Source organism: Colobus angolensis, unplaced genomic scaffold, assembly GCF_000951035.1.
Source record: "Colobus angolensis palliatus isolate OR3802 unplaced genomic scaffold, Cang.pa_1.0 Scaffold144, whole genome shotgun sequence".
Taxonomy (NCBI): Eukaryota; Metazoa; Chordata; class Mammalia; order Primates; family Cercopithecidae; genus Colobus; species Colobus angolensis.
Window position 1 is genome coordinate 1423182 of NW_012114533.1, and position 14152 is coordinate 1437333.

Here is a 14152-nt window from a genome sequence, read left to right on the forward strand (position 1 = left end):
GGAGGCTGAGGCAGGAGAATTGCTTGAACCCAGGAGGCGGAGGTTGCAGTGAGCTGAGATTGCGCCACTGCACTCCAGCCTGGGCAGCAGAGCGAAACTCCCGTTTCAAAAAAACAAAAGATACTATGGTGGTTTTGTTGAGTACTCAGGACAATTTAAGTAATTTAAATCTGTTTGGTTGGTTGTCAGAAGGTTAATGACTTGCCGCCTGAGTAATGCATTCTACATTGTGATTTAAAAATAAGAGTGAGCTTCTCTTGAGAGTCTAGTTTGTGATAGGAGCACTTCTTAGTCTGTCCTGTCCCAACTTAAATACATTTTTCATCTCCAAAAAAGTTGTGTGCCCCATGTTGGCCAGTACATTATATGATTATTTTGGTTTATACATCAGTATATGTTGTTGTTGTTTTGAGACAGTGTCTCACCTGGTCATCCAGGAATGCAATAGCACAAACATGGCTCATTGCAGCCTTGACCTCCCAGGCTCAAGTTATCCTTTTGCATCAGCCCTGCAAGTAGCTGGGACTACAGGTGCAAGCCACCAAGCATCAGCTAATGTTTTTGTATTTTTTTGGCAGAGATGGGGTTTCGCCATGTTGCCCAGGCTGGTCTCAAACTCCTGAGCTCAAGCATTCTGCCTGCCTCAGCCTCCTAAAGTGCTAGGATTACAAGCGTGAGCCACTGTGCCTGGCCAGTGTATGCATTTTTTAGATAGTTCCTTCTTGAGGATAGTTTTTATGCACAGTAAATAAGATATTTGGACGCCTACTTGTGATACTTTTTTCTTCCATGTTCTTTCTCTTCTCCTTTTCTAAAATTCTCTACCCCTCTCCACCACACCAAAGTATTCATAGTCCTTTTTTTTTTTGTATTCATAGTCCTTTTTTTTTTTGAGACAGAGTCTCGTTCTTGTTGCCCAGGCTGGAGTGCAGTGAACCAATCTTGGCTCACCGCAACCTCCACCTCCCGGGTTCAAGCAGTTCTCCTGCCTCATGCCCGGATAATTTTATATTTTTAATAGAGACAGGGTTTCTCCATGTTGGTCAGGCTGGTCTTGAACTCCCAACCTCAGGTGATCTGCCCTCCTCAGCCTTCCAAAGTGCTGGGATTATAGGTGTGAGCCGCTGCGCCGGGCCTCATTTTCTTCATAGTTTATTTCTATATTTTACCTTCTGCCCTTAGTCACATGGCTGTGTAACAAAAGGCTGGTTTGGTGTTTCCTCGCTTACTAGGGATTACATTGACACTGTGCTGGTGATTGAAATGCTGATGTATTGGTGTTCCACATCTGACACTTTTCAGCATAAGAACTCTTTAAAATTTGTGGTAAAATATAAATAACATAAAATTTACACTTTATGTAAGGAATACGTTAACAAAATATTTTATGTATTTTAAATGATTTTAGATTTACAGAAAAGTTGCTGAGTTAAAACTGAGTTTCTATATACTCCTTATTCATTTTCTGTATTTGTGAACTCTTAAGTAACCATCATGGGTACATTATTATTAATCAGACACCAAACTTTATTCACCAGTTTTTCTGCTAATGTCCTTTTCCTGTTCTAGGATCCAATACCACATAGCATTTAGACACTTTTTTTTTTTTTGAGACGGAGTCTGTCACCTGGGCTGGAGCGCAGTGGTGCGATCTCGGCTCACTGCAACCTCCGCCTCCCAGGTTCAAGTGATTTCCTGCCTCAGCCTCCCGAGTAGCTGGAATTACCCCTAGGCCTAGCCAATTTTTGTATTTTTACTAGAGACAGGGTTTCACGATGTTGGCCAGGCTGGTCTCGAACTCCTGACGTGATTCTCCTGCCTTGGCCTCCCAAAGTTCTGGGATTACAGGCTTGAGTGAGCCACCACGCCTGGCCAGACAAACCCTTTTTTTTTCTTTTTTCTTTTTTTTTCCCCCGCCCAGGCTGGAGTGCAGTGGCGGAATCTCAGCCTACTGCAACCTCTGCCTCCGAGGTTCAAGCAGTTCTCCTTCCTCAGCTTCCCAAGTTGCTGGGACTACAAGCGCCCACCGCCATGCCTGGCTAATTTTTTGTGTTTTTAGTACAGGGTTTTATTGTGTTGCCCAGGCTGGTCACAAACTCCTGAGCTCAGGCAGTCCGCCTGCCTCAGCCTCCCAAAGTGCTAGGATTACAGGCATGAACCATCAGTTCCGGCCCAAACTTTTTTTTTTTTTTTTTTTTTGAGAGGGCGTCTCGCTCTGTAGCCCAGGCTGGAGTGCAATGGCGCAGTCTTGACTTACTGCAAGCTCCGCCTCCCGGGTTCACTCCATTCTGCCTGAGCCTCCCGAGTAGCTGGGACTACAGGCACCCGCCACCACACCCGGCTAATTTTTTGTATTTTTTTAAGTAGAGACAGAGTTTCACCGTGTCAGCTAGCATGGTCTCGATCTCCGACCCAAACTTTTTAAAAATGAAAACGGTGGCCAGGCGCAGTGGCAACACACACCTGTAATTCTAGCACTTCAGGAGGCCGAGCTAGAAGGATCACTTGAGCCCAGGAATTTGAGACCAGCCCTGACAATATAAATAGGGAAAGAGAGAGTGCGCGCTTGTGCACACGAGAGAGAATGCCTGCCTCTCTCCAGCCTGGGCAACAAGAAGATCCTGTCTCAAAAAAAGAAAGTGAAAACGCGTCAGCTAGAATTACAGGATAATCCTGTGTGAGATAACTTACATAGTGACTGGAAGAGTTATTAAATATTGCTTTCTTGTTGCTAAGTTCTGTAGTTGAGTTAGATATCTAATGCATAACTATTGTGAAAGTCAAGAGATTCTAATTTTTCCAGAAAATAATGTTGAGTTTCCATGAAGAACAGGAAGTATTGCCAGAAACTTTCCTTGCTAATTTCCCTTCTCTGATAAAGATGGACATTCACAAAAAAGTAACTGACCCAAGTGTGGCCAAAAGCATGATGGCTTGCCTCCTGTCTTCACTGAAGGCTAATGGTGAGTACATATTTGTGGAGTTGGTGGTATTTGGGCAAGATAGGGAAAGAACTATATATTTTTGGATATAAAAGGAAAGAAGTGAATTGTAAATTTATACTGCTTTTCCCACCTTTTATGATTTAATAAGTGAATTAATAAGTGGTTTAATTTAATAAGTGAATTAATAAGTGGATTAATAAGTGAATTAATAACTGAATTAATAAGTGGTGAAGAATTGCATGTGTATTAATAATTGTGAAATGTTGGCCGGGCGCAGTGGCTCACGCCTGTAAACCCCAGCATTTTGGGAGGCCAAGGCGGGTGGATCACAAGGTCAGGAGATCGAGACCATTTTGGCTAACACAGTGAAACCCCGTCTCTACTAAAAATAGAAAAAATTAGCTGGGTGTGGTAGCGGGTGCCTGTGGTACCAGCTACTTGGGAGGCTGAGGCAGGAGAATGATGTGAACCCGGGAGGTGGAGCTTGCAGTGAGCCGAGATCATGCCACTGCACTCCAGCCTGGGCAGCAGAGCAGACTCCATCTCAAAAATAAAAAATAAAAATAATAATTGAGAAATGCTGGTTGGGCTTGGTGGCTCATGCTTGTAATCCTAGCACTTCTGGAGGCCGAAGTGGGAGGATCACTTGAGTCCAGGAGTTTGAGACTAGCCTGGGCAATGTAGCTTGAGACCCCATCCCTGCCTGATTGAAAAAATAAAAATTGAGCTGGGCACGGTGGCTCACGCCTGTATTCCCAGCACTTTTGGGAGGCCGAGGTGGGCGGATCACAAGGTCAAGAGATTGAGACTAGCCTGGCCAACACGGTGAAACCCTGTCTCTACTAAGAGTGGTGGCAGGCACCTGTAATCCCAGCTATTTGGGAGGCTGAGGCAGGAGAATTGCTTGAACCCGGGAGGCGGAGGTTGCAGTGAGCTGAGATTGCGCCACTGCACTCCAACAGAGCAAGACTCTGTCTTGGAAAGAAAGGAAAAAAAAAAAAGGCCGGGTGCAGTGGCCACTCATTATTGAATTTTTTGAATATGAATTTTTTTAATTGTGTGAAATGTAGGTGCTGGCATTGACAAGCCCTGTTTATATTAACTATATCAAAGATTATAGTTTTATATCCATAATTATACTAATTAAGTGACTTATTTATGTTTTGAATATTTGTTTTATTTCTAGGCTCCCGGGGAGCTTTCTGTGAAGTGAGACCAGATGATAAAAGAATTCTGGAATTTTACAGCAAGTTAGGCTGTTTTGAAATTGCAAAAATGGAAGGATTTCCAAAGGATGTGGTTATACTTGGTCGGAGCCTGTGACATTTGTAGGCACTGTGAACTGTCCAAAAGTCTCTTAACTGCACCTTGTGGGTAGTAGTTGAGGTCTTCATACAGTTCAGCCTCTGGAGTGGCAACAGATCAGCCAATTGGATTTGAAACAAAGAAGACTATGTAAAACTCACCCATCACACTTTCAGACTACTCACTGGTTGGAAGAATATAGTATTGCAGCAAATCCTGTATGAAAGAGATGTGGGCTTCCTTTTTGAGTCTTGTGTTAGGTGCTGAGACCTTTTACATGGGCTTATACAGGGAGAGTCTTCAATAAATGTAATCAGCACTATTTTCTGCATCCAGTGTGGTTGCATTTCTCACCTGAGGGTAATCAAAATAACATCTGTCATCTTCCTTGGTTTATTGAGTGAAATGTCTCAGTCTTTGGGGACATGGCAGAGATGAAAAAGATTTAGTGGGTTTCAGAAGTGTTAGGGTGGAGTGATTCCAAGTGGGATGGTTGTGGCATTAGTTTAAGCTGAATACATAATTTCAATTTGGGGCAGTTATTCTGCTTTTTGTAAAGCCGTGGCCAATTGTCTCCTGTATTACGATTTGGTTTAGGCATGTTGTACTTTGTAGGGACAAATGTGCATTTGTTTGTGGCAAAAGCCTACAATTGACAAACTTGTAAATTTCTTTGTATATAAACTAGCTGTAACCTGACTATCCTTTGTGTTTACTGTTTTTGTAAATTTTTTTCCTCTAAAAATGAAAGGGTGTTGGTTCAGAATGGCACTTTGAATAATGTAAACCAGTGAAAAGTGGATTCTCTTTTGTCTTTGGGTTTGGGGTTGTTTTTGTTCTTTTTGAAGTTTTATTTTTAAAGTGCCTCCCACCTCGGCCTAGGCCATGACCATTTGGGGTACGAGAGCCTAATTTTGTAGGACTTAATCTGTTGCAAGGTGCAGTTACTTCTGGAAATTAACCTCAATATTAGGTCAGCATGTGAAATGTTGGATTTGACATTTGTCAGGTAGGGTTCGGGAACTGATTGGTCCCATTTGCCCTCAGGTCAGTTGTTTTTTAATCTCAAGACCTGTTACTACTGATTTTTATTAAATCAGAGTCTTTAATTCTTGCATGTTTGTATCTAATTTCTGAAAGAAAGAATGAGCACACTTTAACCAGTTATTTACAGTTACCTTTTTCCTTTAACCAGATTGTGAAAGCTTCATGTATTTTAATTTAGATTCGGTGTTTCTAAGGGTTCTGAGCATGAAGCTGGCAGATAATCTCTGCAGGAATCATTTTTTCATCATGGCTGGCTGATTTCTCCATGGATTCATAACAGTATTTTGTTATCTTGCTTCTCTGCAGTTTTACATCAGCTGTTTAACTTCGAGCTAGTAAAGAGAAAGAAACCAGTTTCTTTCATAGAACTCCACCAGTGTGGGCTTTGACAGAGCCCTAAAGCATTGTACCTAGTGGTACCTAGTGACTTTCAACCAAGGCCTTTGAGTATGCACTAAGTAGGTGAGAAGAAAGGAGAGAAGGTTAAAAACCTTTTAACTGATAGAAGGATATGGTATGTTGTAAAGCCGGAACCAAGTTTGCATTTTTGAGGGCTTGAGATGAAGGGAAGACCCCTACTAGATAGTAAGACAGCTGAATTTTCCTCAGTTTTCTCGTCTTTAACAGTAGTGGACAATTCTAGCATTTTGTCTGGAGGATTTCAGCGTTAACCTCATGGAATCAGGATTTTTTAGTAAGTTTACTTTTGGTTTTATCTTGGCTTTTAGTAATCATGTTGGCTGGTCTGGTCACAGGTAACTGTAAAACAGATGTCCTGGGCTTTGCTTTCATCACTCTAGGATCATGAAGTACTATGCTATTTCCTGGTTATGAATATTAAGGTTGGAATGACATTTTTATTGGTTGTTTAGATCAGAGCTCAGTTCCTGTAGAAAACGAACTGTAAAAGACCATGCAAGAGGCAAAATAAAACTTGAAGTGAATGCTTGTCATGTTGTATTGTGTGAATCTATTTCCTGTCTGCCCCCTATCTTTTCTCCTCTTTCATGCCTCACCTACAAGCAGTATGCCCCCTCTCCACAGCTGTTCCAAGTTAGAGATTGGATCTTGAAGGCAGCCCTCCTACCTCCATCACTTTCCTTAGGGCAAGAGCTAAGAAAAGTAAACTGGTTCTTAGTCAAGCCACCCCACCCTCTTGCCACAGTTACAACCTGGGTGTGAAATAGGGCCTCTAGTTTGAGTTTTTGCCATCTATTAGGAAAAAGCATACAATTTGCCTGATTCTTAAAAGGCGAAAGATGGCGCGAGTAGCGGAAACGGACAAAATAATCCAGGGCGCAAAGATACTCCTAGCTGATTTGGAATTAAAAGCTCAAAAAGCGTGGGTCGGCCAGGAACAGAACACACATGAACCAACCAGTCCTCTGCTAGCAAGTGCCAGCAGCTAAGGCTCAGTGAAGGCATAACAAGTTGCGGGGTCATTACAGCAGGAAGAGTATTTAGGAGAGGCTTAGCCGAGAGGACAGACGTGTGGGATGGAAATTCCTGAACTGAAAGTCTTTAGGCTCCTCGGCTCAAGAGGCAAAGACAATCGGAGTGCATTTCCTTTGCTGTGGCAGAAAAGCACTGCCCTGAACCCCACCTTTGCTGGGAGGAGGAGTAAGAAGGGTTAACATTTTTATATCTATCTATACCTCCTTTAACGAAAGCTTACCCTGAGTTGGAAGAGTGGGAGACACTCCGACACAGAGCGAGGAGCTTGGGGAAGTGGACACCCTCATAGTCGTGAAAATGAGCAAGGATGTTAACATAAATCCCAAATCCGTTCTTCTGTGATGTTTACTTCCTTTCTCTTCTGTCTTGATACAATACGAGCAGTAGCTGCGGGCTCCGGGTAGGGCTGCCGGGGTCTCGGTGCCTTTTCTTTCAGGACTGAGCGTCTCCTTTAATGGGCGGGGCCGGAACTGGCCGAGGGTCCCCGGCTTTGTGCGTGTCGGGGGCGGAGTTTGGAGAAGGCCCTTGCAGCATGGCCGCCGGCACTGCAGCTGCCTTGGCGTTTTTGAGTCAGGAGAGCCGAACGCGGGCCGGGGGTGTCGGGGGCCTGAGGGGCCCAGCACCGGTCACTATGGACAGTTTTTTCTTCGGTACTGGGGAAGGGAGAGGCTGAGGGTGGTACTGGGGCGGTAAGAGGTAGGGATGAGAGGCGGAATGCGGAGGGTTTCACGGCGTGGGTGTGGGCGGAGGGCTGCTTTGCTGTTCCTGGAGGAGAGGGGGCCTCGCACGCTCAGCCGAAGGGGGTGGCGAGATCCCTGCCCCAGATGTGTTGGGCGGGGCCCACGGTCGAGCGCCCCAGGTGTTCTGAGAGAAGAGAAGGAGGTGGACATGTAAATAGCTCGTCCGCCCAAGGTTGCACGTGACCGCGGGTTGGTGACATCCCCCACCCACAGCCCAGTACACACGCTCAGGCATACTCACTGTTATTTCTCCCAGGCTGTGAGCTCTCCGGCCACACCCGCTCCTTCACCTTTAAGGTAGAGGAAGAGGATGATGCGGAGCACGTGCTGGCACTAACCATGGTGAGGGGCGGGGGAATGGGGTTTTAATGAATAAGCCCAGGCAATCAATATAGGTCTCTACCCAACTCCTGGACCCCCTTTACTTGGAGACACCTCCTCAGCCTAACTCCCCGGCATGGGCGGCTCCCCTGGCCAGGTGAACCGGGACCTCTGAAGCTGGGCAGGTGCTAGGGTAGATGCCTTTACTTGTGGTGTCAACCCTCGCTTGAGGAGACCCTGAGGCCTTGTGTACCCTTCCCAGCTCTGCCTCACCGAGGGAGCCAAAGACGAGTGTAATGTGGTAGAAGTTGTGGCCCGGAACCATGACCATCAGGAGATCGCAGTCCCTGTGGCCAACCTCAAGCTGTCCTGCCAACCCATGGTGAGTTCCCCAGCTCTGCCCTGGTGGTGGTGGTGGTGGTGAGGGGGTTGAGGACGTCAGTACTCATTACAGTGTGGGGTGGGCTAGGAGTGGGCTAGGCCTTCATCCTTGTCTTCCTCCCAGCTCAGTCTGGATGACTTCCAGCTCCAACCACCTGTAACCTTCCGCCTGAAGTCGGGCTCTGGCCCTGTGCGGATCACTGGGCGGCACCAGATTGGTGAGAAGAGGAAAGGGCCCTCTCCTTTGCTTCCAGTAGACTCTCCCATCAGGCTTCCCCTACTCCGCACTCCTGCCCCATCCCACCTTTATCACCCAGTGCAGTCCTGTACAGGTCTGCGTGCCCTTCACGCTGTGCCCTGTGCATGACATGCCCTCTCCTTTCCGTCTACTCAAGCCTACCTCCTCCATGGAACATGGCCCAGCTTCTCCAGCTCCAGTGATGAAGACTCCTTTGGCTCTTTGTGACCCAGTTCAGGGTCTGAGGTTCTACCCACCTAGCCCATAAGCACTGGGAGGTCAGGGTCCCTGCAAGCCTAGAACCACAGGGCATGAAGAAATGGCATGCGGTGTGAAAGTGTCTGGTCTTAACATCCCATCCTTCTACTGCTTGTGCGTCCACCAGTTACGATGAGCAATGATGTTTCCGAGGAGGAGAGCGAGGAACAAGAAGACAGTGACGAGGAAGAAGCTGAGCTGTGCCCCATCCTTCCTGCCAAAAAGCAGGGGGGCAGGCCCTAGCCCTCCTTGGTGAGTTGCAGGGAGAAGTGCCCAGCAGGCTCTGGGAAGGGGCGGGAGAAGTAGTTGAGGGCCTAGGTGCTGATTCCTTGTTTCCTCTTTTCAGGTCAGCTCCATGCGCCATGCACCGCCATGAACCCTGTTCCCCGAGAAGTTTCAAGAATTGTAAATGTTTCTTCTTCCTTGAAGAGGAGAGCTTGGGTGGGGTTTGGGTGGGAGGGACTTGGGTCTTTGGTGCTAGGAGAGGGCCTGTGCTCCACACAGCCCTGGTTTTCTGATCTTGCACCATTCTTGGGGTCTCTCTTCCCACCTGTCTGTGAGGATTAGAAGTTAGTGCCTGAAGCTCAGAACTACACATTTTTAATAGTTTTTACATTTTTGGATAAAGGTTGAAATAAAGTGGTGTGGGGTTTTTGCAGCTCCTGTGTGGCTTCTTCCTGTGCTGGGTGATGTTTCCCTAGGGACCACCAGGTGGCACTGTGGCAGCACCCAGGGTGGCCCTGGGCCTGGGGGAGGGTGGAGAACTCTGGGATCTTCTACCCTCACGACCCTGGGCCCCAGTTGCCTTGCTGGAAGAGGACCTCCCAACACTCAGCCCGTTCTCAGTCTCTGCAGGTGGGGGAGGGCCATCGCAGGAGGTTATCAGCATCCAAACAAGGGGTCTGGGCCTCTGTCAGCACTCAGGCTGATGGGCAGGGGGCAGATAAGCAGGCTTGGGCAGCCTGAGGAATGTGTGTCCCTAGCCCCGTGAGGGGCTCCGGCCCAGAGAGGGCCTGTGAGGGCAGGGCGGGACCAGGCTTCGCTCCTCCTTTGAGCCTTGCAGGCGGTCTCTTGAGCAGGGCTGGGACCTTACAGAAACCTGACTCCGGGGGCCAGATGGAGGGGACTAGCCAGATTGGGTGACAGGGAAACCAGAATCCGGGTGGCCTGGCATATGGGGGCAGAAAAGGGCCCCTGGGAATTGGCCTCCTGGACTAAGGGGTTCTTGTCCCCACACCCCGTGGGGTCTGGGGGTCTCTGGTGCCTGGAATCAGGTAGTTCTGGCACTTGGCTGTCTTTGTGCCAGGAAGAAGGGACACACCTGGTTTGAGGATGAGTGTGTGTGACCAGCTCTGGGGTCAGCAGTTCAGCAGCTGTGTAGGTGGGGGGGGGGAGGATTGTCAATGCCCACAAACAAACAAACAAACAAAACATTGCCTCCCGAGACAGCCTGGGGCCAGAAAGGCTGAGGATAGACAGAGAACAGGGCCTGATGGGGGTCGGGCCAACTCCCACCCACAGCCTCTGGGCAAGGGGGAGGGGCTCCGGGATATCATGGGCTGGTGGTTCTGGGGCAGGTGAGGTCAGCTTTGAAGACCTTGCGTCTTCAGTACCTACCCGCACGCTCTTCAGCGCATCCCTAGTGAAGGAGGTTCTCCCTGAGCCCGTGGTGAGGAACTAGGGGTCCAATTTCCAACCTCCCTCTTCCTCAAGTTGAGGACAAAGGGAGATGACGCCCGTCTGTGTTGCGGTGATCTGGGTCGCAGGCGCCTTTCTCCGCTCCAGGAGGACTCTTTTAAAAATGCTTCCCCGGGGAGCCCAGCGGAGGGGCGGCCTGGCTGGGAACCATGGGTCTCGCTGCGGCGCGCGGTCGGCAGGCAGAGGGAAGGCCGGGCTGGCGCCCTCTGGCGGGCGAGGTTGAAGCCGCTGGTGGTCGTACCGCTCCCACGGCCTCTAGAGGCTCCGGGCGGGCGCCGTGGGGCCGGGGCCTCCGAGTCCTGCCAGTGCTCTGGGCGGCCGAATCTTGGGCAGAAGGCGGGGGAATGCCATTGAGGCTTGCTTGCATGCGTGCATACGTTCATTCATTCATTCGAACCACTCGAGTTGGAGCGGGGAAGTCGGGCTGCGGCCCTCACTTTCCCTTCCTTCCTCCTTTTGGCCCCAGCCTCCAAAGGCCTCGGCACGTGCGTGGCAGAAGGAGTGGGAGACTGGCTGAGTGCCTCGCAGAGTCCTCTCTCCGGGGAGGCCTCCCTAGCTGATCCATCTACACCCTGCGCGGCGCCGCCCCAATATTTACCCCACCCACCCCCCGCGATGGCACTGATCGCTCTGTGCATTCCTCCCCGGTTTTCCAGGTCGGTCTCCCGGTGGGAGCGGGCCGGCGCCGAGCACGCTCCTGCCCGCAGTGGGGGCCCAATCCACATCAGCCTCTCGGCCCAGGAGTATCTTGGCCTGTTGGGGCACCCTGCGGACACAGCTGGGCATGGTTTATTGCTCTCTACGCCCCCGCCTCTCCTCGAGTCCTCTTCTCTGCCCTTCAGCGCACAGTAGGAGCGCTGCCGGCTCACTATGACCTCATAGCCCTGGGGGATGAAGGCATACGCCGGGGTTTGCCGACTGCTGGAGGAAGGGCAGGCTCCTATTTGAGGGCCGAGGGAGACGACTCCCAGACAGCGGCCGAAGTGCTTAACGTAGTCTCGGCGATTTGCATTTGAACGGTCGGCGGTGAGTCCGCGGCGCTTTGAACGCCCGGCGCAGGAAGCGCGCGTCGGAGCAAGCTGCGGTCTGCGGCGGGTGTGGATTGGAGGGGCCGGGGGCTGGGCTGGGATCGAGGGGTGCGTTTGGAAATAGGCTGAAGGAGTGTGTCTGGGTGCCGGCGAGGGCGTGTCTGCGGAGACGGGCCGTGTGTTGGCGAGGAGTGTGTGTTTGTGTTTGCAGGTGAGGGAGTTTGTGTCTGTGCGTATGTGTGTGTTTGCGGAGTGTGGGGGCGGCCGGGAAAGGTGGCTGGGCTGTCACTCAGCGATCAGGTTGACAGGCGCTCCCTCATCTGGGCCAGGGAGCTCTGATTGCAGATTCGAGGAAACAAAATAGCAATTGTAATTACCCGGCTTTGATAAGATAAAGGAGGGAGGGAGCTGGCCGGGAGGCGGGTGAGCCAGCGAGGGAGGGAGCGGGCCAGGGGGCCCGGCGGGATATTTGCATCTGTCAGTCATGGGGCGTGCCGGGGCAGAGCCAGGTGCTTGCTCATGGGGTGCCCCCATCTGCTTCTCTCCCCCAGAAAAAGAGACTTTTGGGGAGATGAGAATTTCAACGAACTAGGTGAGCGTCCACTTCTCAGGAGGGTCCCCAAATCCAAATGTAAAGGAATCCTGGTCCAGCATAGGCTCCCTGGCAGAGGCTGGAACAGGACTGAAACTTGACCTCGGACCCTTCAGATCGCAGGACGCCCATCTTCTTTCTCTGGGGCAGAGGAAGAAGGGTAGCTGAAGACCATTGAGGGTCAGCCCAGGGCCCTCAGAATCTTCTGGGGGTTCCACAGCGGGAGCTGAATGCTGGTCTCAGCCAGGGGCTCTGCCCCTACCCCCGTTCCAGGGAGGGGCAGATACCCAGAGTTACTCTGGCTGGGGCCCCAGGACCATGCAAACACTGTTGGATGGGTGGATCATCCTCACCCCTGCCCGGGGCCTACTCCCTGCTCTGCTCATCTCACTGAAGTTCAGAGAATCCATGGTGGGAGAAAGCCCGTTTCTTACAGGAAGTGCCTGTCCCTTGTCCCCATGTCTCCATTCAATCATTTGTTCATCAATATACACAACTAAACAGCCTGAGGACCTGCTATGTACAGGGATGAGGGTAAGACCACAAGCAAACAGACATCACCCTTGCCCCCTTGAAGCAGTGCAGAGAGGGAAAGAGACCCACTCAAAAAATTGTGACTCAGGCCTTACACAGAGCACAGGGAAGGCAAGGGCTGGCCTGGGCTGTGGCCACTTGTGTCTACCTGACTTGTCTCTGCCTGATGGGCCCACCTCCCCATGGGCTTTAGAGGAGACAGTGCCTGCCAAGCCTGTAGCAGATACAAGTGCTCACTTACTGGTGGTGTTGCTGGTGATAATCTGTTGGGAGGAGGTGAAGGCAGGTCTTCCTGGGGAAGTTGCAAATAGGCTGAAGTCTAAAGACTCAGCCACTTTCCCCATCATTCATTCTTTCATTCAATGAACTCTTAACTGCAGAACAGCTCTGCTCAGCTTTGTGCCTTGAACTGTGATTTCTGAGCTCTTAAGACATGGTCCTTGCCACAAGGTCTGTGTGGGCAAGAGCCCAGTGAACAGACTCCTGGAGGAAGATGGCAGATGTGCTCTGGAAGTCTACTTCTCTGAGGAGGGATAAAATCTTGGAACACACCCTCTGTTTTCCCATCTCTCCATTGCTCAGTGTTTGCATTTATGGCTGGTAGTTGGAAAGATGGGGCACAGGGAAAGATGGGACACAGAGGAGGGAGGGAGGCAGGGCCTGGCTGTGAGGCTGGACTAGGGCTGCTGCTAATTTTGGCCTAATGGCTTCCTGGGACCACAGGAAACCCTCCAGCCCTACCCCCAGGGGAATGGAGGGTCAGTGGGGAAGGGAAGTTGTGGGCGAAGGCAGCAGCCTGGTAGGGCATCACCTGCTCCTCACAGGGCACCTGTCCCAGGTCATCTCTGCCCACCCAGGCTGCTCCCACAGAAGCAGCGTGAGGGCTCAGGGTTTCCTGAAATCTCAGGGAGGAAGCCACAAGGTGAGGGGCTAGGAAAGGCTTAGACAAGTGCCTACCTTCTCCCATGCCCCAGGCCCAGCTGACCAGCCCCTGCCTAGAATGCAGTAGGTGTGTAAATATCTGTGAAATGAAAAACAAATGGGGCTTTGAGGGGGAAAGGGCTGGGTGGCCTGGATGGAAGTCCCTTCCCCCAGGAAAAGCTACTGAGAACAGTTATTTTTGCCCCTGCTGCCTGCTGGGGTAGGGGGACAGTGGGTCCTGCCAGGAACCTCCAGACTCTCTCTTCCACACAGGTGGTTCGGGGTGCTCCTCAAGCTTCAGGCTAGTGTGTGTGTGTGGCGAGGGGCACAGGAGAAGGGGTGATGTGATAATGCGGGGGAAGGGGAGGCATTTCTGGTTCCCAGGGTCTCCTTGGGAGACTGAACGAGACTGGAGAGACCAACAGGACAGGGCACGCCTCAGAAACAGGGGAGTGGGGTCCAGGTGGCACCGGCACGCACTGCGCTAGGGCCGGGTGCGCAGCCATTCGCGGCACGGTTAGCGGCCGCTCCCAGGGGGCAGTCCCGGTGGGACACACAGTAGGTGGCTCAGAGACTGCTACGTAGCCCGCGGCAGGAGCTGCTGGGCCCCGAGGCAGAGACCCAGCCCCGCCGAACTGGGGTGCGCCGGGCGGTCAGGGAAGCCCTGGCCCGGGGACTCCCGGCCCGCA

At 51.0% G+C, this 14152-nt stretch overlaps 3 protein-coding genes across 4 annotated transcripts in view; all 3 read left to right on the forward strand.

Moving 5' to 3' along the window:
• MGEA5 (meningioma expressed antigen 5 (hyaluronidase)) overlaps nucleotides 1-6246 on the forward strand; it is a 38300-nt gene extending 32054 nt beyond the window's left edge. For both annotated transcript variants that reach the window (XM_011935494.1, XM_011935495.1), the window contains 2 exons: nucleotides 2804-2963; nucleotides 4132-6246. In XM_011935494.1, coding sequence (XP_011790884.1) covers nucleotides 2804-2963; nucleotides 4132-4268 — 297 coding nt within the window. In that variant the 3' untranslated portion in view covers nucleotides 4269-6246. The remainder of the gene's footprint in view (nucleotides 1-2803; nucleotides 2964-4131) is intronic.
• A 1021-nt stretch (nucleotides 6247-7267) lies between these two features.
• On the forward strand, nucleotides 7268-9348 carry NPM3 (nucleophosmin/nucleoplasmin 3). Its single transcript, XM_011935506.1, has 6 exons — nucleotides 7268-7402; nucleotides 7749-7834; nucleotides 8076-8195; nucleotides 8319-8412; nucleotides 8818-8942; nucleotides 9037-9348. The coding sequence occupies exons 1-5, from the start codon at nucleotides 7285-7287 to the stop codon at nucleotides 8931-8933; spliced, it is 534 nt and encodes a 177-aa protein (XP_011790896.1). The 5' UTR covers nucleotides 7268-7284; the 3' UTR covers nucleotides 8934-8942; nucleotides 9037-9348.
• A 937-nt stretch (nucleotides 9349-10285) lies between these two features.
• The window catches only part of FGF8 (fibroblast growth factor 8 (androgen-induced)), a 10235-nt gene continuing 6368 nt past the window's right edge, over nucleotides 10286-14152 (forward strand). The window contains exon 1 of the mRNA XM_011935507.1: nucleotides 10286-10359. The gene's annotated coding sequence lies outside the window, so the exon portion shown is untranslated. The remainder of the gene's footprint in view (nucleotides 10360-14152) is intronic.